Raw genomic sequence first — 25227 nt, forward strand, 5'->3', positions numbered from 1 at the left:
ATATATATATACATATATATATATATATATATATATATATATATATATATATATATATATATATATATATATATATATATATAGTCTAATTACTCAAAACGATCTCGTCAACTTCCATCAAATCACATTATGCCTACTTAGTTCTAAGTATTGGTTTTTGTACCTGGTGGTTAATCAGCTCTTATAGGTCGCAACCATAACGGGGTAAGGTATAGGGCTAACTGTCTCATCCTTGAACATAAGCTGAGAACCGCAAGACTCACATCTTTCGAAGCCATGACTGCATTGCTAATTCAGCATTAATCGAAATTAATAACAGTTCAAGGGACAGTTGTGTATTTTAAGGGGAAATGGGCCCGTGTTTGTTTAACCCTCTTTAATAACCGAGTCTTTTTGAAAATTGTTTTGGTTAATCCAAAGTTTCCTGTCGTAGACGAGGTACCTTCTGAACCTAATCTCATTCTTTTTTGATCCGTAGGCTTTTACGACCGATGACTGTTTATTTACATGCACAGGGATTATGCATGTGTGTGGGTAAAGAGAGACGATGGAATATTATATCACTCTTATTAGAATATATCTTGTCGTTCATGCTTCACAATGTGTATGAATTTAGTAGTGATGATTAATCAAATTCATCTGCCGAATCACTGTAAAACCTGATAGATGACACAAGGATTTATAGGGGAAGAACAGTGTGAGTTTAGTTATTCAAATCATTGTATTTATACCAAAGAATCCGTGAATTTCAGCATTCTTGCAATGCGAGATGAATACCACAAACATCTACATATTCCTGCAGTAGAATCTGCTAGGCTATTTCTGTGATAACAGCGTCGACTCGGACCGGTTTTTTTAATACTCATTTACATAAGATTGCCTAACGATTATGATTTGCCAATTTTCATCCAATATTCTTCAGCTGTTCTTGAGATATCCTGCTAAAATACACACATGCGTATGGTCGGCATATGTGTACAGTAGATTAGCATGTTTCATATTTGTTTTACAGAATTGCGTGGGTTTGAGTGCATCCTTAGTTCACTCACTTCCAGACTGGGGAATTATCTTTCTTCCTCTGTGTTCCCTAAATCATTGAACAACTTGCTTTAAGAGACTGATTTGCCATCATTGAAGTTTTCAAGACCACTGTCAGTCTCCTTTGTTGTAATGAAGCAAAATTTCTGAACGAAAAACGTGAATCGAGAAACTGCTATATTGTTGGACAAGGTTGTATCCAAGAGCCTTCGGAAACGTGGGCTGGGCCCCGAAAACAGAATGATAAGTATCTCTAGCTTCTCCCTGTGGGAGGCCTGTGCTTGCTTCCTCGATACAAGCTGACCTTTTGCAACATGACCTTGAATTCAGCAATAACACGTGTCTTCTTTTTTTTTTTTTTTTACAAGCCTCGGAACACTGGAGTTTTAATGTTAAGTGCATGTATAAATCAGATTTTAACTCGGTTATAATTGTGAATTCGTTGTGAATTCGCTGTATTTTAGAGAGACTTTATTCGTAAAATATAGTATATATTTCGCACTGAATAAATTCCTGACTGTTGCGATACAAGCGCGAGTGCATATTTCATCATATGAAGTTCACTCAAAACTGGTTTTAGGCAGCTTTTTCAGAAGAGAAAGCAAAGAAATGGTTACTAGTGATTTTTAGTACTGAATGAAAGTTCAAAACAGTTTTAAAAATATGGCAATATTAAGCTGTGTTTGGGGTGGTTTTGCATATTTTTTACTTTATATTGTCACACCATCAGGTGTTCATGCCTGGCAATGATCTTCGTTTGGCACTGATCTTCATAAATGTGTTCGGAGAGATGCGCAGCTTCCTTCGGGGAACTAGATTATAGTTGATCAAGCTGGTTACAATTTTCTTCTCTCTTCTCTCGCATCATGGGTGATGCGAACAATACCGTTCATATTCGAGTCTCGTAGATGCTGGATCACGTGACTTTCATGAGAAGCCACCCCTTACAATAATTTTTTTTCCCCGTTCGCCTGCTCATTGCCCTTTCTGGGGGTGGGGTGACCAAGCCTCCTTGTGCACCAATCAGACGCTGAGAATTCTGTGTTGTTGTGATCACCCAACCAGTCAAGTCGCAGGGTTTATGCAGCATATTCCTGACGTCATAGTTCTCCACGAATGGCGAGATCCAAACCGTGGCCACCACCTCGCTTTTCGACCAATCACAGCTCTCGACTCCGTGACGTAAGAAGTGACGTCTCGACGCCAGAGAACCTCTCCGCGCGGCGCGCCCGGAGATGAACGGAGGTTTCCTCGGCGCTCGAAATCGATATCAGTTGTTTTACTGTTGTAGCCGCCGGTGCCTGCACCTACGTACCGGTCCGTTGTCACAAGCATCCCGACCATAGCACTACGGTTGTGTACGTTGTTTACTGTTTGCCAGGTTGTAGAAAATACTTTATTTTGTTCATGTTGCATGCTAAAATATATTGAGTTTCATATCTGTTTCTTGAGGTATGTCTTGAGGGGGATTGGCTTTTAAGTGAGGGGAAAAGGAGGCATCATGTGATAAACTAAGTGTTATTGTTTTATCGTAATGCTGTGATGATCGACAGTCAGCGAGAACAACGATCACTGTAGGACCGGAAATTGAACAAAAATTTGATAACTAACAGACGAGTGCCTGCGTGCTTGCCGGTACCTGCCTGTGTGGCACATGTTATGCAATTGTGTTTGAAGGTAACCATCACGTAAATATCATTATTAGAGTAATTTTTTCAAAACGTTTGTATGTTGAATAAACCCAAAAACATCGTATTTACCGAATAGAAGACAGATTATAAGATTCGCAAAAAAAAAAAAACAATGAAAGATAGTAAAACTTACTCCTTATCTATTGCAAAAATACAATATCACTAATCTGTTGCATGCATAAATACAGTACAACATATCTAATGGGCCAAACAAACGCATAATATTCCCATATGTCCAAACACTTGCTCATGTGTAGATCCCAACGTGTCATAAGAATATCTGACGCAGTGTTACATCATCAACAGTTACTCTAAGGGAAAGCCGCCGTCTAGCGGAAATGCTCTCTCTCTCTCTCTCTCTCTCTCTCTCTCTCTCTCTCTCTCTCTCTCTCTCTCTCTCTCTCTCAAACGGGGATATTAGTTTACATACCATGTACTAACACAAGTATTTTTACTATTATAGTGTTTTTCATAGGCACAAGTTTATGGATACTCCAACATATGAATGCATGTTTTTTTTACTTTACAAGTTATTATTTCAATATATATATACATTTATATATATTATACACACACACACACACACACACACACACACACGTTCACCCAAAGCCTTTTATTTGTAGAGGGTTTAGCCCAGAGGTTAATCTCCTGGTTCTTTGCAAGTAATTTGGGCAGAGGTTGATAGCCTCATGCCTGTCTGCATAACACCACAGTTCGCTAACAACAAGTGTCTTGATTCGCTGCCTCGGTCAACAACGGCATCGTAGTTTTCAGGAATAATGCTCAAATGCGGTTCTCCTTAATGTGATCGAACTCCGGTCTCTTGCTTGTGAGGCAGTCATCAACTGTCAGTTGGTATAATATATATATATATATATATATATATATATATATATATATATATATATATATATATATATATTTATATATATACATATATATATTTATATATGTAATATATATTATATATATGTATCATATGTACATATATATATTTATATATATATATATATATATATATATATGTATCTATATATATATGTATATATATATATCTAAATATATATATATATGAATGTATGCTTGTATGTGTATATATTATATATATGTATATGTAAATATATATGTGTATATATATGTACATATAAATGTGAATATATACATATATAAATATATATATATATATATATATATATATATTTATATATATATATTTATTAAATATATATATATTTATATAAATATATATATATATATATATATATTTATATATATATATATTTATATAAATATATATATATATTTATATATATATATATATATATATATATAATATTCATATAAATAAATATATATAAATATAATATATGTATATACTGTATGTGTGTTTGTGTGTGTCTATGTATTAACTTTTCCCAAAAAGGAGGAAGTGATGGACTGTAACGTTCCCAGAATTTACAGTAACTCGGATGTTGAGAAATCCCAAACTGGATCCAAGTGATAGTGTGATACACTTCATGCCAAGATTATTTGAAGGTCAAAACATGCGTCGAAATAGGGACATTATGACCTGACTCTTGGGCATATACCCATGTGCTTGGGGGAGGGGTGGGGGGTTGGGGAGCGAAGTGGATGGGGCAAGGAGGCCATCGTAAAGGGTTGTTGGGTCTCACTGAAAATGGTTAAAAATAGACCATATGAGGCGTTCTGGCAAGGGGATCTCTCTCTCTCTCTCTCTCTCTCTCTCTCTCTCTCTCTCTCTTGCTTTTTGCTTTCTCGCGTGTTCCCATTTGTCTCTCTTGTTCGGTCTCTTTATTTCTTTGCACTTTCTCTTTTATCCTTTTCATTGTCTATTTTCTTTTCTCTCATCATATATATATATATATATTTATTATATATATATATATATATATATATATATATATATATATATAAAATGTATATATCTTCTTCGTTTTCTTCGTTTTAGTGTTTTTTTTCATATATATATATATATATATATATATATATATATATATATATATATATATATATATATATATATATATTTATATATATATCATATTATAAATATAATATATACATATATATTTTTGTCATGGTTTGGCTCTTTGTTGAAGCTATGCAAAGTATATGATTGTGAACTTGTTCAATGATATTCTTTCCAATAAATATGAAAACCTAGACATCTATAAGAAATATGGAAGGAACGATTCTTCAATTCCTACTTCTGCCAAAACGGTTTGAAAATAAACACAAATAAGACTCAGTTTATATTTTTTCGCCAATATATAGATAGAATACCATCGAATCTGGTTATCAGAGCTGGTACATCTCTTCTGAATGAGTAAGTGTGTAAAAATCTAGGTTTATATATAGATAGCAATCTGACATTTAATGGTCATATAGAATCTATATAAAGCAAATAGCATTTTATATCTTTTGACTTTGACTCAAGAAAATGGTCGTTGAATCGCTAGTGCTGAGCTTATTTTCATATTGTGCTGTGTTATGGGAGGAGGACATACAACTCTAATACAGAAGGTACAAAGAATTCAGAATTTTGCTGCTAAAATTGCTGTGGGAGGTGGAAAAAGTCTGATACTCCATTCATACGAATGGTTAAAAATTAAAGATAGAATATGACCTTGCTTTATTCATGTTTAAGCAGCGCAATAACCATCAGAAAAAGAGTTATAGAGATAGAGACAGTAGGAGAAAACACTAAGAATAACAAGGCAAACAGATAACTTGGTGGTTAAACACTAGGACTAAATTAGCTGAAGCCTATCAGTGAGGGGGGCCTGTTTTGTGGAATACACTTCCTTCAGATGTAAAAGAAAGCGAAACAATAAATTCTTTAAAAGAAAATTGAAAGGCTATTTTCTTGACGTTGTTGGATGAGCCATTGTTAATCAGATGTTTTGTTTTATGTAAAATATTGTTAATAGATAACATATATAATTCTATGTATATATTACTTTCATTGCTAAAATTTTAAACAAACATTTTATGTATATTTTAACCAATGCACGTTGTAAGAATACCCACTGTAAATTTGTGGAATAAAGGTATTATTATTTTAATTTTGCGTTTCAATTCTCTCTCTCTCTCTCTCTCTCTCTCTCTCTCTCTCTCTCTCTCTCTCTCTCTCTCTCTCTCTCTCTCTCTCTCTCTCTCCAATTCCCGACTATTGGAGAACCCGAGTTACCAAAATATTTCTGCAGGAATCAGAAATGCTACTCCGTAGTTGGTATTTATTGCTAATTTTCATGCACATTACATGAAAACATTATAGTGCTATTTCATCGACATTAATGCGAGTCATTTCATTTTCAAAAGCTTTTCTCATTGGTTTTCCACCCAAGTAATTGTTGCATTTTAATATTTCCCCTTAAAAAATAATTTGCAATCCTTCGTCATCTACATAAATTATATCCCCGAAGTGGGGTAGTGCCGTCAGACCACCACCTCATGCGGGCATCACTTAATGTTCTCTGTTGCGTGCCTTCGACCCCTAGCTGCAACCCCTTTCGTTTCTTTTATTGTACCTCCTTTCATATTCTCTTTCTTCCATCTTACTTTCCACCCTCTCGTAACAATTGACTCGTAGTGCAACTGCGAGGTTTTCCTCCTGTTACACCTTTCAATCCTTCTCTCAATGTCCATTTCAGAGCTGAATGACCTCATACAGTAGGTCCCAGTGCCTGGCCTTTGGCCTAAATTCTATATTCAGTTCAATTCAGTGCGTCTACATAAAAACGTTGCTGTATTTCTGTATTCTTCACGTAAGAACTGGGGTTGTATAACTTAAATATGAGGGATCTGTTGTATTACCTTTTAATCAACCTATAAACGGTTTTGAAAAGTGACTGGGGCAGCGCATAATATTTTAAATACGTAAATGTGTCTAGGTCATTGTAAAGAAATGTGTATGCATTAAGTTCAAAATTAGGGATTAAAAAGAAAAGTTGTGTAATCCGGAAATTTTCAGTTGTGAAAATTATCACTTTTGTAATTGACCATTAGTGTAATCCAATCAAATTTCCATTTGATATTCCGGTTTGTATTGTTATTAGACACTATGCTAGTGTACCCATACCGTCAAAAATGACCGTGATATAAGAGAGGGTCGAGAGGGGGTGACTCGAGTTGGACAACGGCAATTATTAAACGGAATAAGTTGCATGCAACTCGTTTGTATACAAGATAGAAAATAAATGTATGCGAACTTCTTTTCATTTTTGCGTCTGTCGAAAGTTCATTGATTCATAAGCGTATTCTGTCTGAATGTTAGTTCTGTCATATTAATATTTTAGAGCTCATAAAGAAAATAAAAAATTTTTTACGCACAGATAATCGCCACCTGAAGTTTAGTTTTCTTTAAAAGAAAACTTGTGTCTGTCCGCACTTTTTTCTGTCCGCACTTTTTCTGTCCGCCCTCAGATCTTAAAAACTACTGAGGCTAGAGGGCTGCAAATTGGTATGTTGATCATCTCCCCCCCATCATCAAGTATACCAAATTGTAGCCCTCTAGCCTCAGTAGTTTTTATTTTATTCAAGGTTAAAGTTAGCCATAATCTTGCTTCTGGCAGCGATATAGTGTAGGCCACTATCTGGCCGTGGTTAAAGTTTCATGGGCCGCGGCTCATACATTATACCTTAATCACTGAAAGATAGATCTACTTTCGGTGGCTTTGATTATACGCTGTAGCGGCTGTACAGAAAACTCGGCTGCGCCGAAAAAACTTCGGAGCAATTTTTACTTCTTTCCTGTCGTAATTCATTACGTCAATCGATTATCAGTGCACCTTCGGATAAACAAGTAAAAAAAAAAACGCCCCGTGGATATTGAACGCGGTTCATGTCCCACGGTAGTCCAGGAGACTTCCTTTACCTGACGCCCAGAAACGGGACGATGAAAATGGGTAGAAATCTTTCTGCGAGGTAAAAGGAGTTATTTATATTCCTGTTTTTGTTCCTTTTGGCAAAGTCATTTGGCTTTAGCCTTGTACCAATAACTTGTGTGAGTGCTTGCTATCTTTGCCTTAGCGTTTGCCAAGGTCTTCTTAGTCCTAGCATAAAGATAGTACACATTATCATAAAGATAGCATTTACAATCCTAAAGAATTACAAGGCTATATCTCACCGATTATGGGATTCTTGGAAAGTGAGGTTACTGTAGGAAGTCTGTACAAAATTATTATTATTATTATTATTATTATTATTATTATTATTATTATTATTATTATTATTATTATTATTATTATTATTATTATTATTATTATTATTATCCCTGATAGCATGCTAATACAGCAAATTGTTTACAAGGAAAACTGGAGCATTAGGGTATTGAAAAACAGAAGAATTATAATCATGGGCCAAGTGTTGACAGCAGGTGTTCATGAGCGACCCTCCCAGGAATCCCAAGGGCTTTGAAAGCGTAAATTAAAATAATGTAGGTCAGTCTTATCACTCCGTTTTATCTTGGGTTCAGATGGACCCAGTTGACTTAATTATAGGTATCGTTCCGTTTTATACTGCTGCCAAAAACACATTTGTTTCGAGATCTTTCGTAAAAGCAAACTGAAGGTCGAAGTTAATGCTTGCAGTGCCTATGTTTATACATAAACACACATTATATATATATATATATATATATATATATATATATATATTATATATATATACAAATGTATCTAAATATATAAATATTTATAAATATATAAATATATATAAATATATAAATATATAAATATTTATAAATATATATATATAGATAGATAGATAGATAGATAGATAGATAGATAAAGGATAGACCCCTGTGCAGAGAACTTCTACAACACTAGCGACGTCATACATACCTCTCTCTCTCTCTCTCTCTCTCTCTCTCTCTCTCTCTCTCTCTCTCTCTCTCTCTCTCTCTCTCTCTCTCTCGAGCCGAGCTTAATTTTGTAGGAAGGTGCATATTCTCATTTATTGGAAACCAGTAAGATTTATTGGTTCAAGAAATGTAATTTACAAAAAATATAACTTAGCAGAATAAAGGTATGTTGTTCCAGCGTTCTGAACAACGACGGTTATTTTTGCAAAACAACTCCTTCGGTTTTTTTTTTCTTATTTTTTAGAATAATCTGTTGACCATATTTATGTTGGCTTTCCCTTTTGATAATTTTTTTGTCTCATGTGGAAACTGTATTCTAAGAAGACTTGCTAAGAAAAAAATTTGGTTGCCTTGTCCCTTATTGGGCATGAGGTGTTAATACTGTTATTGTAATAATTATCACACGAGGTATTCAAATGAGGCAACAAGCCCGCAGCGATGTCGTTATGAATATTTTACAGCAATAATAATAATAATAATAATAATAATAATAGATAATTAGATAAGTAGTAATTCATAGTGGTAAAACAAGGAAGGTAGAAGGAAATGTGTAAAAGGTGAGAATGGATGAAGGGATTGTTGAGCTATAACATTTCTTTATAGAACTGAAATTTGGACGTCGGTATGTTGAGTCTGAAGCTTTCGGAGATGAACTGTTTGTACAGTATAGGTGGAGTGCCTGAAAGGGCGAGAAATGTGGAGATAAATGTAACTGGTGAAATGGTTAGCATAAGTGGTAGGAAGCAGCTGTGTGTTTGTAGATGGTTTGGTCATGTGAAAAGAATGGAAGACCCAGGCTGGGGAAGAGTGTATAGTAGGGAAGTGTTAGGAGTGAGGGTGTAGGGAGGGAGAGAAGGAGTCTTGGGAAGTGAAGTGTTGGACAGATGTCGTGAAAGAGGTGTTGGAAAGAAAAGTTCTTTATGTCCAGGAAGCGCGAGTGAGCGCAGGATGGAGGTGAATGGTGCACTGGGGGATTTGACGGGATGCTGATGAGCATTCTGCATAGGTAAATGAAACAAGATAAGGTTGTGGAAATTTCCTGCATAGGTACACATCCCCAACTCGGCTCTTAGAAGCGCGAATGTGGAAGTGACCATTGTGTTGTTTCTCTCTTGAGCCGCGGATTTGTTGAAACAATGATACAGCGAAAGGCAATGTTATCTAAATCCCATTTCATTGTTAAGCTCATCTTGTTAAAGTTCATGCCATCCCAAGCTTTACAACAGGCGTGCTTGTGCAACCTTTGCTTGCACTTACCTGTGCATGTTGCGGACTTTAAATTGTTGCTTGATTATAGTGTCCTTGTAAAACGTGTCTGGGGAAGCGGGTTGTGTGGGCTGGTAGTCGAGGGGTTGGTGGCGGAGTTAAACACGTGACTGAAGAAAACATTTTGCTTTTGCTCTCTCGTTTTCCTCGTCTTCAGATGTGTATGTAAGGATTTAGATTTTTAGTATTCACCATTATTATTACGTATCACCATAAGTTCCGTGTGTGAATGGGTTTCAACATGAAAAAAATTACAAACAAACAAACATACAGACAAAGGAGTTACTCCTCGCGCGATCCACAAGTCTTACAATATGACGCCTCGGAATCTCCGCCAATCAGCTTCGTGTTGGCAGCGTTCAAGCATATTGATCTGAGGTTTGGCCAGACAGGGTGTGGTTTTGTTTGTACGAGAAATTTCCCTGCTTTTGGCTAGGAGTCTGCATGGACCAGGCTAACATATAAAAAAAAAAAATCTAGTCACGTGAGGTAAGGCTAATAAGTAAAGCCCTTTTCCAGAGGATATATATATATATATATATATATATATATATATATATATATATATATATATATATATATTATATAATTTATATATCTATATATACATAATATATATAGATATATACTGTATGTATACATATACACTGTATATATACATATACACTGTATATATACATATACATATATTCATGAATATATGGTATATAGTGTATATATAAAATAATATATATATGTATATAAATAAATGTCTATATATACAGTATATTTATAAAAATAAATGTATATAATATATATATATATATATATATATATATATACATATATATATATATATATATATATATGTATATATATAAATAACAGGACCTTATTTAAACCGGTTGGTATCTAGTACGATGAGGATTGTTAGTCCTAGCAAGCTTGTAACTTTTCCTGAACAAATATATCCGCTAGATACCATCCAGTTTAAATCAGGTCCTGTCATTAATCGTAACAATGCACAATGTGATAAAGTTAATATATAATATATATATATATATATTGTATGTGTGTATAAGCGCGCGTAAAATATAAATAATTATTTGAATCACCGAATTTGCATCCAGGCTGTCTATATCCGTTGAACCCGGCGAATGTTTCAGCCAAGAGAGAGAACTCTGCTTTGCGTCTGCTGCTTGAAGGTCAGCGAGAAGCATTTTTCAACCCGATTGATCTTTGCAACAGCGCCGAATACCCTCAAGGCTACGCCAAAGGTGCCTTGCTTCGTTTGTGTTGTGCCAGTTAGCTTTTGGTTCAAAAATGCGGAATTTGTTGTGAAGACTTCACCGTTAGATGCAGACTCGGAATACTGGATGTGCATTAGTATACGTCATTGAAGTTTCATGTTCCTACGTTAGTGTACGGAGCATCATGTATGCGTTAATATTATTAGTATTCATGCAGTCACACTACAGATAAAGTCTAGGCAAAATTTACGCGCGCTGCGTTACGTACACCTAAATCCATTCCCTGATACAGATTGATTTAGATATATTCAGTTAAACAAATAAATCACTGTCACAAAATGTGTACTAGGAAGCATTAAGTACAAATATGAATAGGCCGTCAGTCTAGCTTCCTTGACTATCCCGGACGTAAACGAGATAACAAACAGGGAAAGAAGAACTGGAAAATGGAGAGATTTAACCACGTAGAATGCGGCAAACCGTCTTCTCAATGAAAAATAAGTTCTTCAAGAATAACAGAAACAGGAAGTGAAAGCCTGATAAATTTCATGACTTAAATGCACACGCACGCACACACCAACCTTTATGCATACTCATGCAGGCACCTGTTCTTCTGAATTAATGAGCATTTTCTTAAAATTATTTTGCATCCCCAGACGCAAACACTTTCCCTCTTGACAAGAGTTTTGACAGAATAGATTTAAACGCTAGTTCACTCATACAGGTCTCTTGAATCATAACGTTATGCAACTCTGGTGTTCTAATAACGGTCTAGGGGCGTGCTCTTGGCGCCTCTTCAAGTGGGGCGAAGGGAGAAGCTGCCAGTGAAAATAGGCGATGAATGATGTTTTGCAGATGAGAGAGAGAGAGAGAGAGAGAGAGAGAGAGAGAGAGAGAGACGGGCAGGGGAGGAGATGCAAGGAGCAGATTGAAGTTATGGTGGTTCCTTGGACATCTGATCAACGAAAAACAATTTCTTTTACCAGGAAAGCCCTCCGTTCGTTCTCGTGAACTCCGAAATAAAAGAAAAAAAAATTACCTCTCCACCTTTCATTATTTTTCCTCTTCTTACCATGAAGACGGCATTTTTTTCTATTACACAATTTATTCTCAGAAATTCACGTAGCCTTCGTGTCTCAATCCTTCCCGTTTCCCGGTCTGTCTGCTGCTTCCTTTCGTCCTGCGCCAAGTTTTTTTGTGCAACGCTTCCGTCTTGTGATGGCGAGTGACCTGTTTATTATATATATATATATATATATATATATATATATATATATATATATATATATATATATATATATATATATATATATATATATATATATATATATATATATATATATATATATACACACACACATATATATATATAGTCGTATTATACACTGGTTGTGAAATGCTGAAATGCAGGCGTTATTGGGCTTCTCACGTATTCCAAGAGTAACTTTACTTGACTTTTGTCTAGGATTGCTTAATTATGGATCACTGCAATAAAGATAGTGAATTTCAGGGTATTTTCCACCATAATTTATAATTTATATACCTTGCTATGAAATTGCGTCAACACTCAAGAGAAAATGACGAATGGTTTAGTTTGGTATATTGCTATTGAGTATCTTTGTTTATGTTGAGTTTTCTCTTTGTAAGTATTTGATTCAGCAAATACAATGATCAGGCGATTTGTGTCTCATTTTGGACCAACACTAAGACTTTATAAATTAGTGTTAGTGCAATTTAAATTCTGGTAGGATTATTATTATTATTATTTTTAGTTATTGACCTTGTTTTTCTGTGATGATATTGAAATATTTTATTTCCCTGAAATTATGATTTTCTTTTCGTGTGCTCTTGGGGATTTTATTTGTTCACTCTTTATTGTTGGTCACCAGGGTTTCCCTTCACACACATATTTACTACTTAAGATATTTGAAGCATACTGATTTGAAATCATAATCATGGTTTCTTCTACAGGTTCAAGGACAGACTGCCAAACTGCATATCTCATCTGAAATCAAAGTTCAATACAAGTTCAACTCACTGTGCCTTCCGTTCTTCTGCCACAGGGGCCATTCGAAGTCTTCCAAGTGCCGTGCTCTTAACAGTGGCAGTTACTGCATAAATCAGCAATAGATAACAGAAGCGGCAGAGTCATTACCCGAGATATTAACTGTACGGAATGTACCGGACACTCTCGTCGGCGTCTTCCCTGGACGAAATTAGCGCCAGCTACGATGTTCCGATAGTGGACCCCTCTTCTGTTCCAAAGGTATAGACAAGTTGTTTTTCGTCTGTTTTGAAATTTCCGTCTTGACCCTTTTCTTTGTTAGAGTTCTATCAATACCCGACCTTCTGTGTGCTTGTGCAGTTGTTTGCATGTGTTTGCTTTGCATACTTTGTACATAGCCTTGACTGGTTTTATTTGAGGAAAGGAATTAGATACTGTAATTGTTTTTGCGTTGATGATATACTTGTCTTGTTTATTGTTAGAAAAACATTGTTTGTGTAATGAAAGAAGAATGCTGTATTTCTAGAGACATTTTTTCTCATATTATTAAAATTTTGTGTGCACCGATGAATTCTAGATGCATTTTCATTCTTGTAGAATTTATTTGTTAAACAACTTATTTGTTTTCATCACATCTATGACAGCCAGGCATGGCAACAAATGCACTGGATTATGACTGCACCCCTTTTCTCTTGTCTCTCATTTTGCTCTGCTCTGTTCTTGTAGCGAGATGTAAAAGACGATTTGTATCGCTTGGCACAAGAGTCCTTGAACTGGAATAGGAAACATTGTGTTGGAACCTATTGGCAGAAAATGGTAAGTGATTGTGAGACTTCAGGGGATCTAATCTCTCTTCTTGCCTGCCCAAAGGACACGATCCTTTTGCCTGCGTGGTGTTATTAGTAAGGGAGTCCAGACAATCTACTTGAGATTTGAAAGGGATCCGGTTTTTATACCTCTGTGGATGTTCCAATCCCTTTGCCTATGTATCTTGAGGGATTCAGTCATTTTTACCTGTAATTTGAAAGGGCTCCAATCTGTTTGCCTACGTGACAAAAGGGGTCCAATCCTTTTGCTTGAGTCGTTTATGAGAGGTCTAATCCATTTACCTAGCTAATGTGTTAGGATCAGTATTCTGTACATTAAGGATTGGAATGCCTCAATGAGGGAACTCCTCTCTCCTTCTCTTACAGGTCTGGAATTTTTTTTTTTTTCTCTTTGGCATGTTCGACTATACCTTAACATGAAGCAACTGTCACGCTCTCTTCTTGGCTTGAGGCTCTCACGTCATGCATGAACTCTTACCTGATGTTTTCATGCTAATTTTCCAGTAACTGGTCCATTTTGAAAGTGATGCTTTTTCGCAGTCAGGGCTCTGCTTTGCGATCCGTCTACCATTTCGGGACTCTTAATGAATTTTAAGTAAATATTCATCGTTTTTATTGGCAATATTGAGTCTGGAAAAGCGACTCGTAAGTTAGAGCGTAGTTGTCGCAACGTGTCACTTGATGATAATTTTTTCAACACCGAGTTGCCCTTATTGGAAATGAAGCACTGGAAAACTAGTATTTTCATACTTAATTCAAACCTTCATCGCCTCCTCAGCTTAATTCCTAGTCGAGATCGCTATTTTTAATGAACCTTTCCCCGGTGTTTCTGTCGTGTGTTCTTTCGAGTATTCCACTGCCTCTCATGTCCTCTAGAAGGCAGCTTCCCCGTCTTCTCTCCTTCGTGTCCATGATGCTTCAGTTTCCGTGATCTCTCCTGCAATATGTCTCACTCATATTGCCCCCCACCCCACCCCCAACCATCTCTGTCTTGACTCTTGGACTATCTTTGCTTAACACAAATGTTTGTCTAACTGTTACGTGACTGGGATTTACTTAACCTACGGATAAGTTTCATACGGTTTTGCGTCCGTCAAGGTCGAGTCAGCGCTTAAGAATTCAGCTCAAGTTACATTGTAAGTTGTTGAACCAGGTGAGTTACAGCTTTGGCCACCACGGGAATTTTAAGCAGGTGAGCCGAACGTGACCTTTGCCTATAGGCATTTTAAAAGTAAAGTAATACTAACATCTTGCTCTCATCTTACACAGTAACAACTAATCTCTCTTTTCAAGTTTCTGCGGCTTTTGAATAAACATGTTTAATTCAAGTAATAGTACGTGATGATAATGTTATCCTTGAATTAGCCACTCCTCACTCGTTTTCACTGCCATTTCTTGACAAATATTTTCCTGCAGGATAACTCTGGTTCCTGTGTCCAATATTTTCTGGAAATATTTGGACAATAATTTTTCTTTTTTTTATTTCTGAAAAAAATCTCTTCTGTCTGTTTGTTTCCTTTGTTATTTTATAGGTTTTCAGTTAGCAGTGTATCTTTCTAATTCATTAAGTTGTTTCATGATAGTGTGATCTCTCTCTCTCCCTCTGTCTCTCGCTACTGTTATTTGATTTTGGGGTATGCTCGTATGTTTAAGTACGATTACATTGATGTATTGTCTCTTTCACTTCTCATTTTCTTAAGGCACGCGAGCGTTCGTGAATATTTGTATTTAGTGCTTGTTAAGACACGCAGTATTATATTTTCGGGGAACCATTACATTTTAAGCCGTTTCATTTTCTCAAGCGACAAGTTCAGTACTAAAAGTTAGTTACTTTTGGAGGATGCTAACGTTTTGAGAATTGTTTTGATTTGAAGTCATTAAAGTTGTTTTGAGAAATTTTATGTAGTTCAGGGAAACATCAAAATTGTTGAAAAAAAATTAGGTATGAAAATCTTGACATTATTTGGGAAATTTTCTGTATTACCTTAAGCGGGCTAGCTATCGGTTTCCCTTCGCACAAAGATAATGATTTTTTTTTTTTTGTGATTTCAAGAAAGATTACCGCATGTAATCGCGTGTACTTGGTGTGCTGTGAAATACTGAAATACAGTATATTTCAGATAGATATGTTTGTAGTTTATGAAAGACATTATATATATATAATAATTATATATATATATATATATATATATATATATATATATATATATATATATATATATATATATATATATATATATATATATATATATATATATATATATATATATATATATATATATATATATATATATATATATATATATATATATATATATATATATATATATATATTGTGCGTGTGTATGCATGTGCTTGCGCGCGCGCGTTTGCTTGCAAAGTATGGCTAACGGGTAACTAAAGAAAGTGTTTAGTCATTGCTACCAGAAGTGGTTAACCGTTTTTATTACATATATCCCTTCTACACTTTCGTTGTTGTTGTTTCTGACGATGCATCGACTTAAATTTCATTGGAGAATGAGCCTCGAGGATGTAGCATATATATATGTATGTATATATGTATATATATATATATATATATATATATATATATATATATATATATATATATGTATGTATATATATGTATATATATATATATATATATATATATATATATATATATATATATATATATATATATATATATATATATATATATATATATATATATATATATAACGTATACAGTATATATAGATAGATAGATAGACAGTAGTTTTAAAGTAAAATGCTGAAATCGCTTGAAACATTCTCGTAAATCAAAATAGGAAAAATCGTAAGAATTTTCTAGAAAAATAATAGCCGTCAAGGAGTTGACCAATTTTAACTTAATTTATTAGACTACACATATATGAGCGGACAATATACTGTTCTGTCAATAAATTATCTTTCTGTTCGCTTTTGTAAATTTTTTTAATTTTTCTTAATTTAACTCCTGCCAAACGGTGAGGGGAAGGGCGGGGGACGGGCGGGGTTGCAGCCCCCTACCTCCTTCTCCTTTGCGTGCATTCTTGGTAGTCAGGCTCTCGTGGAAGTAACGAGTATTGACGTGGCAGCTTTCTTAGGCCATGGCTACAACAGTGTCATGATATACCGGCTTACAATGTACGTCCCGAATTGATTTTCGGAGGTCACCGTTGGAAAATGAATATTTGGTTTTAGTTATTTAAATATTCTATTTCTACATGCTTGCGTATACTGACGTACTCAAAAGAGTGTGAATTTGCACGAACGCCCAGCTGTTTTGATATCCGGTAATAATATTCTAGCGTAAACAAAAGGGCCTTGCGTAACACGTATTTTCCATTGTATCATATGCTATGTACGCAAACGCTCACGAAACTGAATTGAATCTCGATTCTTTCTTTTACTTAGTATTTACCTCTATGCCTCCCATTCCAGATTTTGTATGGCCACAAAGCGTCTTTGGAATCTCTGAGCGATCCAGACTGGAGCCAGGAATCTCGCGTCCTCGTTCTTTACACCGGAGGGACCATTGGTATGGTCAGGAATGAGAGAGGACGTAAGTACATTTCTCCTTCTCTCTTTCTCAAGAGTATTTGTTACAATTACTGTTTCCTAACATGGCAGTAAAGCAATTTGTCTCAGCTTGGAGAGGAGGCACTTGAAAAGGGATCATTTTGATATAAGTGAAATCTTCAAATAGTCTCTGTAAGATAAATTATTATTGGTTTTGGTAACTCACTCACAGGGATGTTTTCCTTAAGCTTTCTGTACTTTGTTAAAAGGTTTGGAATATTTTTATTGTCGGATGTTTTTATACCTGTACTATACTTGTCCTTTTGTTTAAGGAATATTTTTATAGATTTTTATTTTTTGCTTTATCCATGCTTTCCAAAAGTAGCAAATTGTATTTATGTTGCATTAAAATAATTTTAGTTAAGAGCAGTCAAAAAATTTCTGCGGTAGATATTATGTTCATTGGAATAATTTAATAATTTATTTATACTTATAAGAAGGAAGAAGACCCTCTTTTTGTAAATTGATTTTATACTGAGTTTTCTCAGTTCTTCTAATATTTCGCTTTTCCTGCACATCAGTATTAGCCAATTATTGACTAATATTGATGTGCAAGAAAAGCGAATTGTTAGAAGAATTGAGAAAACTCAGAATAAAATCAATAAGAAAAATGCAGCCTTTTTTTATACTAATATAAAAGAGCTGATGTGTTCTGACAGAAAAATACTCAGGAGTTCATGAAATACACGGTTACGGTATTACATCAATCTTTATTTTTTGCCACAAATAGAAAATTTATTTTGTCATTATTTCACAAGTTAGACATTTTTACTTTGTCGCTTTATAACTCAGGAGTTTGAACATATTCACATCTTTAGTTGGGACTGAGAACTTTTTTCAGCTTACATTAGTATGACCTGAGACGTTAAGGAGGTTACTAAATGAAACCTTATAAATGGCTCCGTTTGCTGTATAGAGTAAGCTTACAGACAGGGATAATTTGTAACCTTTCCCTTCTTGCGAAATTCCTCACTGGCCGTTGACTTAGCTATAGCACTCACTCAGGATGAACTAAATAACCCTGTTTTCTTCTTAGAACTCTTAGAAGCTATAGCACTCACTCAGGATGAACTAAATAACCCTGTTTTCTTCTTAGAACTCTTAGAAGCTATAGCACTCACTCAGGATGAACTAAATAACCCTGTTTTCTTCTCAGAACTCTTAGAAAATTGACTTATGAGCAGCAGTGTTCAGACGGAAGTTGTAGAACCTTATTGCAAACTAGATTCCACAGCATGTTGGCAGCTGCGTCTTCGACGTCTCTCCCAGCATGCTGGAAATCGAAACACCCCCATTCAGGCGGGATCTGTGTCTTGAGAGTGCTTTGGCTTAGATATCTGCATTCTGACAGCTGTTTTAGCATCAAGACTGTACGAGAATCCCATAGCCATATGTTACTGTCGGCCAGCCATCGCCACGATGCCCTGTTCATTATGTCGAGGGCCCCATTTGGGACGTCCCTTGTGGCTAACCATTCCTTTATGGGACCATGTATGTGCCAGAGTACAAGTGTTCGCGTCGCAAGCCTCTTGAGTATTGGGGCCATCTTCTCCAAGGTAAATATAAAGCTTTCTGCTGCTGCGTCTTCGGGTAACATAGAAGAATCCCACATACCTGATGTGATATAAGCAATGTCAGGTATTGGTCCATCATCGGGACCTGGGGTTCCATTAGACCATGCTTCCAGTAGGTCCTTAGCTCCTTGTTGGGAAATTTTTTTGGGGTCTCTGTCCAACTCTAGGTAGGCTGACCAGTGAAGGCGTAGTTCTATCCCATCACCTATAACTGGCATGTTGAATTTGCTCTTGTGGTTTAGGAATGTAACTGACATGTTTTGTTGATTGTTTTCCCCAGCTAGACGATACTTGATTTCTTGCTGAGTGGAACGAATTATCTGTTCCATAGTGTTGCGTACTCTTGAATCGCCAACGAAAGCCATGCGAAGTGGCTGGCCTGTGTCTTGCAGGACCTTCCTGGTGCACTTGCCTATCTCAGAGGGAGTGTACATATGTACTCTGCAAGAAACAAATGGAAGACTGTCAGCTGCTCTGCTTAAATGTTTGTTTCCAGTAGCTTCAGAATTATTTATTGTTGCAGCAAGAGTTGTGTTAAGCTTAAACAATTGAGGCAGGTAGTGAGATATTGTCTGAAGCTGAGGCATCATCAAGATGTCTTGCTGAAATCGAGCCCTGTTTAGTTCCGCAGTAGCAGAAACCCAACGAGCGTCTTTTGCTCTCATGGATGCCACCTCTTCCATCCCACAGGCACCTATTGTGAACAAGGAGTGACATCTACAGCTCTGGGAGTAAGGTTTCAAGTGAGCCAAACCTGGAAAATTGCTGGTATTTGACGTGGTAATATCTATAAGCGTTAAGTGATCTGTGAAGAGATCTCTTAAATCATATAGGAACGTGATCATACCAACTGCAGACACCAGTAAGACTATTATTGTGAATTTCAGCCATCCGTATAGATTTGGTGACCAATCGACGTGCATAGACTTGCCTGTTGAATCACACCTGTGGAGAAATGAGCAGATATGTTAGAAGGGCCAGAGATATTTGCATGTTATAGGTAGTTTTGTTAAAAGGGAGATGGAATGGAGAAACAGAAAAGTCACTGGTGTTTATCTTCTGCCTGCTTCATTAAGGGTGAACCCCCCCCCCCTGTGCAGAATAGTTAAAACGGTATTAGCTGCTTCATAAATCTACACGGCAAATTCATCGGTATCATAATGATTGGCCCCTCCACACACATGCATACATACATATACATACATACAATGCACCACATACTTCTATCTTGTCCAAACTGTTACTCCCAGGATGATAAGGCCCTCCCATTGTTACAATCCTTCCTTGCTTTCAGGTCACCTCTTTTGGGCTTCCACTTTTAGTTTCGTATATATACCATTCTCACGAACTTTTTATCCCCTTTTATCTCAGTTTGACCAAACCACTGATCATTCTTTGCAATATCTATGCATATTTCATGCTGTAAATCATCTTATTCCTTATTTACTAGACAAATAATATTCATCTTGACAACTTCCACATTTTTTTCCATTTTGTATTCAGATTAAACATTCTCGCTTAACATTCACAGGTGTTGGCTTAGCAGTCCTTTGATGCATCTCAAATTTCATACTTGAGATCCTGTTACCTTCCTTACTTCACATAATTAGTGACTCGCCTCTCCTCTCATTCTGTCAACATTCATTATTACATTTACTCTTAAAAGAATACCCATCTGAATCCACCACTAACATTTTTGTGACAATGAGTTCATCATCTTCCTGGTTTTACCATTGTAGTCTTGCCATTTCTCTGACCTCCACTTAAGACAGTGGTTCTTAACCTTTTTCAGTGCCCGTACCCCTTGATTTCTCCGAAAATTTTCTCGTACCCCCATCCAATATAAATACAATACAGACATGAAAAATTAGTGATACAAACCTTGCTGGTTATCATGTCTCGTACCCCCAGGTTTAAGGTTTCGTGAGGTACAGGTACCCCAGGTTAAGAACCACTGACTTAAGACATACATTTACACCAATCCAGTCACTCCTCCTTTTAGACACTTTAACTGATAGAAGCTTTCTTGACATCATGAAACCTCTGTAGTTGTTCTCAACAGATACCTCTGAATCACATGTATTCTGTTTACACCACTTAGCACCAATGTTTCTCTTCCTATAAGATTTATCTTAGTCTTACTATGCCTTATACAGTTGAACTTTCTCAAACTTGCCACTAGACCGTTTCTCAACATTTGATCTACTCCCATTTTCTTGAATAAGGAGAGACTGCAATTGAATTAAAGGGGAGAAGTTTGTTCATCATTTGTGTAATATATCTCTCCACTTTGGGGTCCACAACTATATCCAAGGTATTTTTTTACCCGTGCTCTTTCTTCAGTTTATATATATATATATATATATATATATATATATATATATATATATATATATATATATATATATATATATATATATATATATATAATATACAGTATTTGTATATATATACTGTATATGAATATATATATACATTTACTGTATATATATATATATATATATATATATATATATATATATATATATATATATATATATATATATATATATATATATATATATATATAGATATATATATATATATATGAGACCAAGAGATTAAAATTTACTTTTAGAATGGCTGGCTCTAGAGAAAAAGCTGCGCACTGATCGCTGCCACATACATAATTTACCCGTTGAATTGTGGGTAAAAGCCCTGTACAGAAAATTTCTTCAGCATTAGCCGATTTATACTCCTATAGAAACGGCTCATTAGCAGTGCGTCAGACCCCTCAACACATGCACTGCATCATCCACAAGTATCTTGCAAACCCTATCATGCTTCTTGAATATTAAGGCCATTCCTTTCCAATACCTTTCGCAACATCTATCCAGCTTTTCTTATTTTACTTCTTCCTAACACTTCTGAATTACATACTAGTACACACACACACACACACACACACACACACACACACACACACACACACACAAAACTTGAAGTATATCCTAAAGGTTTGTAAAGCTCACCAACAAATATTATTACTATTTATTACTCTATAGTTACTAATTATAATTGAACACTGAAAATAAAAAAAACACTGAAACTCGTTTGCTTCTTTTTACATAATTATGTGTGACATCTGAACCAACACAGGCCAAATTTAGGTTTTCTTGTTATCTTATGTAAACGCGTCATCTCCTCCGTTTATATACGTAATAGTACATTCGTCCTGTGGATGGATACGTACGTCAAGTATCTCGCATTCCTTCATTCATGCACATTTTCATTTTTCTTCACTTCGATTCTTCTGTAAAACACATTTCTTTTTCGGGTCAGAAACTGGAATGGCTGTCGCGCGAAAGTTGTATTTATTTTATTCTTACCTGTCTTCCATATGCAAGGCTGATCGATGAATTGGTATATCGCACATTTTTAGCGTTGTGGAACATTTCATTTTTATCTGGTGCAAAAGAAAAAATAAAAACCGCGCATTTATGAACAAGCTCGTATGAGGCAGCATATCACCAATCAGTGGTTGATTGCTTGTATTATCGTTTGCAAACTTTTATATTTATATAGTTATTAAATGAAATATGAAAAAGGAACAACCATTTACACATACCCAGCACTGATATTCATGCTGTCCACACTACCGGATGTTTATCCTTTAGAATCTTCAACTAAGCGTCTCCAGCTGCTTAGACCGATATTATATAATTGCCATTTTCTACAGTATTATCTGGGCCATTGCTGTAAGGATTCTTGATTCTGGCTTGTTCCTTTTCTTCATTAGGTCCTTCGAAGAAAAGTGGGGTGTTCCCTTGTCGTTCAGGTTGAAATTGATTTATGTCGTAAAAGGAAAATTGGATTTTAATTACAAAGTTCCTCCTTGTTCAGTTTACAGCTGACCACTCGCAGTGTTCTTCATATTGTCAGCATTTCGATATACCAGCTTCACTTCAGATTTTAGGATTGATTTATTTGCTGTCTGGAATTGGCGTTTCATTTAACATTCATAAGCAAACACAAAGTCTCAACAGCTGAGTTCCTTATGGACATGAAAGGTAATGAACGTTTTAGTTTGAAAATTTTAACCACCTACGGTATACTGATGTTCAATGTTCCACTTGCTTTGTGTTGGCAGGATTTCTGATGAACAGGATTGAAAACATTCACCAGCTGATCTCTCAAATGGCTAAACTTTTGTGAACAACTATGGTTGACCTTTTTCTTACCAGTGAAATTCCCTCAGTTCCTCGTCAGTTTCCTCTTACGGCGGATTCTTCTTCTTTTTCCTCCTCCGGTTTTCCTGGTGGCGTCGATGCTTCGTCACGTGGCACAAAAATGGGCTTTTCTCTTTTAAGTGTTATCTAGAATGAAGGGAACGTTGCCTTGACTTTGTTGACCCTCCAACTTGGGTCGAGGAAAACACCGGTGGAAAATCCCTCAGATATACTTTAAGAAAGTATATTTGCTCTGTTAGGAAATGTAGATCTCTCTATCATTCTTTCTCGCAATACACACTTATACATACAGTATATACTTACATACATACATACATAAATACGCACACACACATGTGTGTATATATATATATATATATATATATATATATATATATATATATATATATATATATATATATATATATATATATATATATATATATATATATATATATATATATATATATATGTATGTTTGTGTGTGTGTGTGTGTGAAGATGAAAAGGCCCATGAAAACACTATATACACGTTGCAACCATACTTCTATATCTCTGCTACTTTTTTGAATATGTATATATATTATGTATGTTTGTATATATATTACACACACACACACATATATATAATGTATATGTAGAAGATACAGTCTTTTATGATATATTAAATGAGAAAGCTCTTGTGAAAGTCCCGGCCAGGTCTCACATTTCTACAGTAAATTTTTCATACTTACAATGGGAAAAGTTTTGTAAATATGCAGTTATTTTCTTAAGCATATATTTGCGAACTGTACAGTATAACGTACATGTATGCAATACAGTATTATATGCACATCCTCGCGGGACGCCAGAATACTATATCCGAATCTCCCCTGTAAGGGGCTAGCGCCATCAGTGCATCACCCGTGGCGCACTGTAGGCATTACTAAAGGTTGTTTGCAGCACCCTGCGTCCCTTAGCTGCACCCACTTTTTAACCTTTTATTTTACCTCTGTTCTCATTTCCTTTCTTCCATCTTGCTGTCCAACCACTCCCTCTTTTCATGGAAGATTACTCTCTTTTAGCTTAATTCTTGTTGTGTTTCAGGTCTAGCGCCCATTCCCCGGGAGCTTGAGATGAACATCAGGCGTTATCCGCACATGCACGACGAAATCTACGCCCAGAAGCGCTTCAACTCGCATACCAACCCTCCGCTGGTTCTGCCGTGAGTGTCAGCGCTACCAACTTTGTGTATCACCGCTACCAACTTTGTGTATCAGTGCTACCAACTTTGTTTATCAGTGTTACCAACTTTGTTTATCAGGGTTACCAGCTTTGTGTATCAGGGTTACCAACTTTGTTTATGAGCGTTACCAACTTAGTTTCTAAATGTAATGAAATTGGAAGAAAATGCTCATTAAGTAACGTGCCGTTAGTGTTAACAAGGCTAGATTTTAGTACATAAACGGGAAGAGGACTGTGCCTTTATATAACTATAAAGTACCCATGCCGTCAAAATTACGGCATTTTAAGAGAGGGTCGATACTGCATGTCCAGTCGTAGGGGCGTTACGTACCGTCTTGAAGCTCAGGCTAGGAACCATCATTTTGCATACTTCCTAGGGGTCAGTGGTGAAGGAGGCTGGGCCTGGACTGAGCAACAAGTCTAAACTTGGAGTTTATTACCCTTAACCTATCGTTCTTGATACAGTTAATCATGAAAATAACGCATTTTACATAATGTATGCGGAATATCAACAAAATTCAGCCCATACATGTATTATACCACACACTATATGCTGGAAAGCCTGACAAGTGTTCTTATACAGGTGACAAAACATCTGGTTTAGTGAGTTTCTTTCATATGTTAATGGCAATTCACACGTGTAACCCCCTCTGGTGCCCTTCAGTATCTCCCCCCCCCAAATAAATATTCATAAAGT

At 35.8% G+C, this 25227-nt stretch overlaps 2 protein-coding genes across 2 annotated transcripts in view; one reads left to right on the top strand and one right to left on the bottom strand.

Annotated features, from left to right (window-relative positions):
* Nucleotides 1-2267: 2267 nt before the first annotated feature.
* The window catches only part of LOC136830244 (L-asparaginase 1-like), a 57226-nt gene continuing 34266 nt past the window's right edge, over nucleotides 2268-25227 (top strand). The window contains 4 exon segments of the mRNA XM_067089595.1: nucleotides 2268-2396; nucleotides 13175-13377; nucleotides 17388-17508; nucleotides 24393-24510. Of these exon segments, the coding sequence (XP_066945696.1) occupies nucleotides 13288-13377; nucleotides 17388-17508; nucleotides 24393-24510 (329 nt within the window). The 5' untranslated portion in view covers nucleotides 2268-2396; nucleotides 13175-13287.
* Nucleotides 17544-20952, bottom strand: LOC136830051 (N-acetylneuraminate 9-O-acetyltransferase-like). Its single transcript, XM_067089258.1, has one exon. The coding sequence runs from the start codon at nucleotides 20020-20022 to the stop codon at nucleotides 18700-18702; it is 1323 nt and encodes a 440-aa protein (XP_066945359.1). The 5' UTR covers nucleotides 20023-20952; the 3' UTR covers nucleotides 17544-18699.

Source organism: Macrobrachium rosenbergii, chromosome 46 (genome assembly GCF_040412425.1).
Source record: "Macrobrachium rosenbergii isolate ZJJX-2024 chromosome 46, ASM4041242v1, whole genome shotgun sequence".
Lineage (NCBI taxonomy): Eukaryota > Metazoa > Arthropoda > Malacostraca > Decapoda > Palaemonidae > Macrobrachium > Macrobrachium rosenbergii.

Excerpts from the sequence above, each read along its gene's own strand:
- LOC136830051 (XM_067089258.1), bottom strand. The coding sequence starts at position 20,022 with ATGCACGTCGATTGGTCACCAAATCTATACGGATGGCTGAAATTCACA.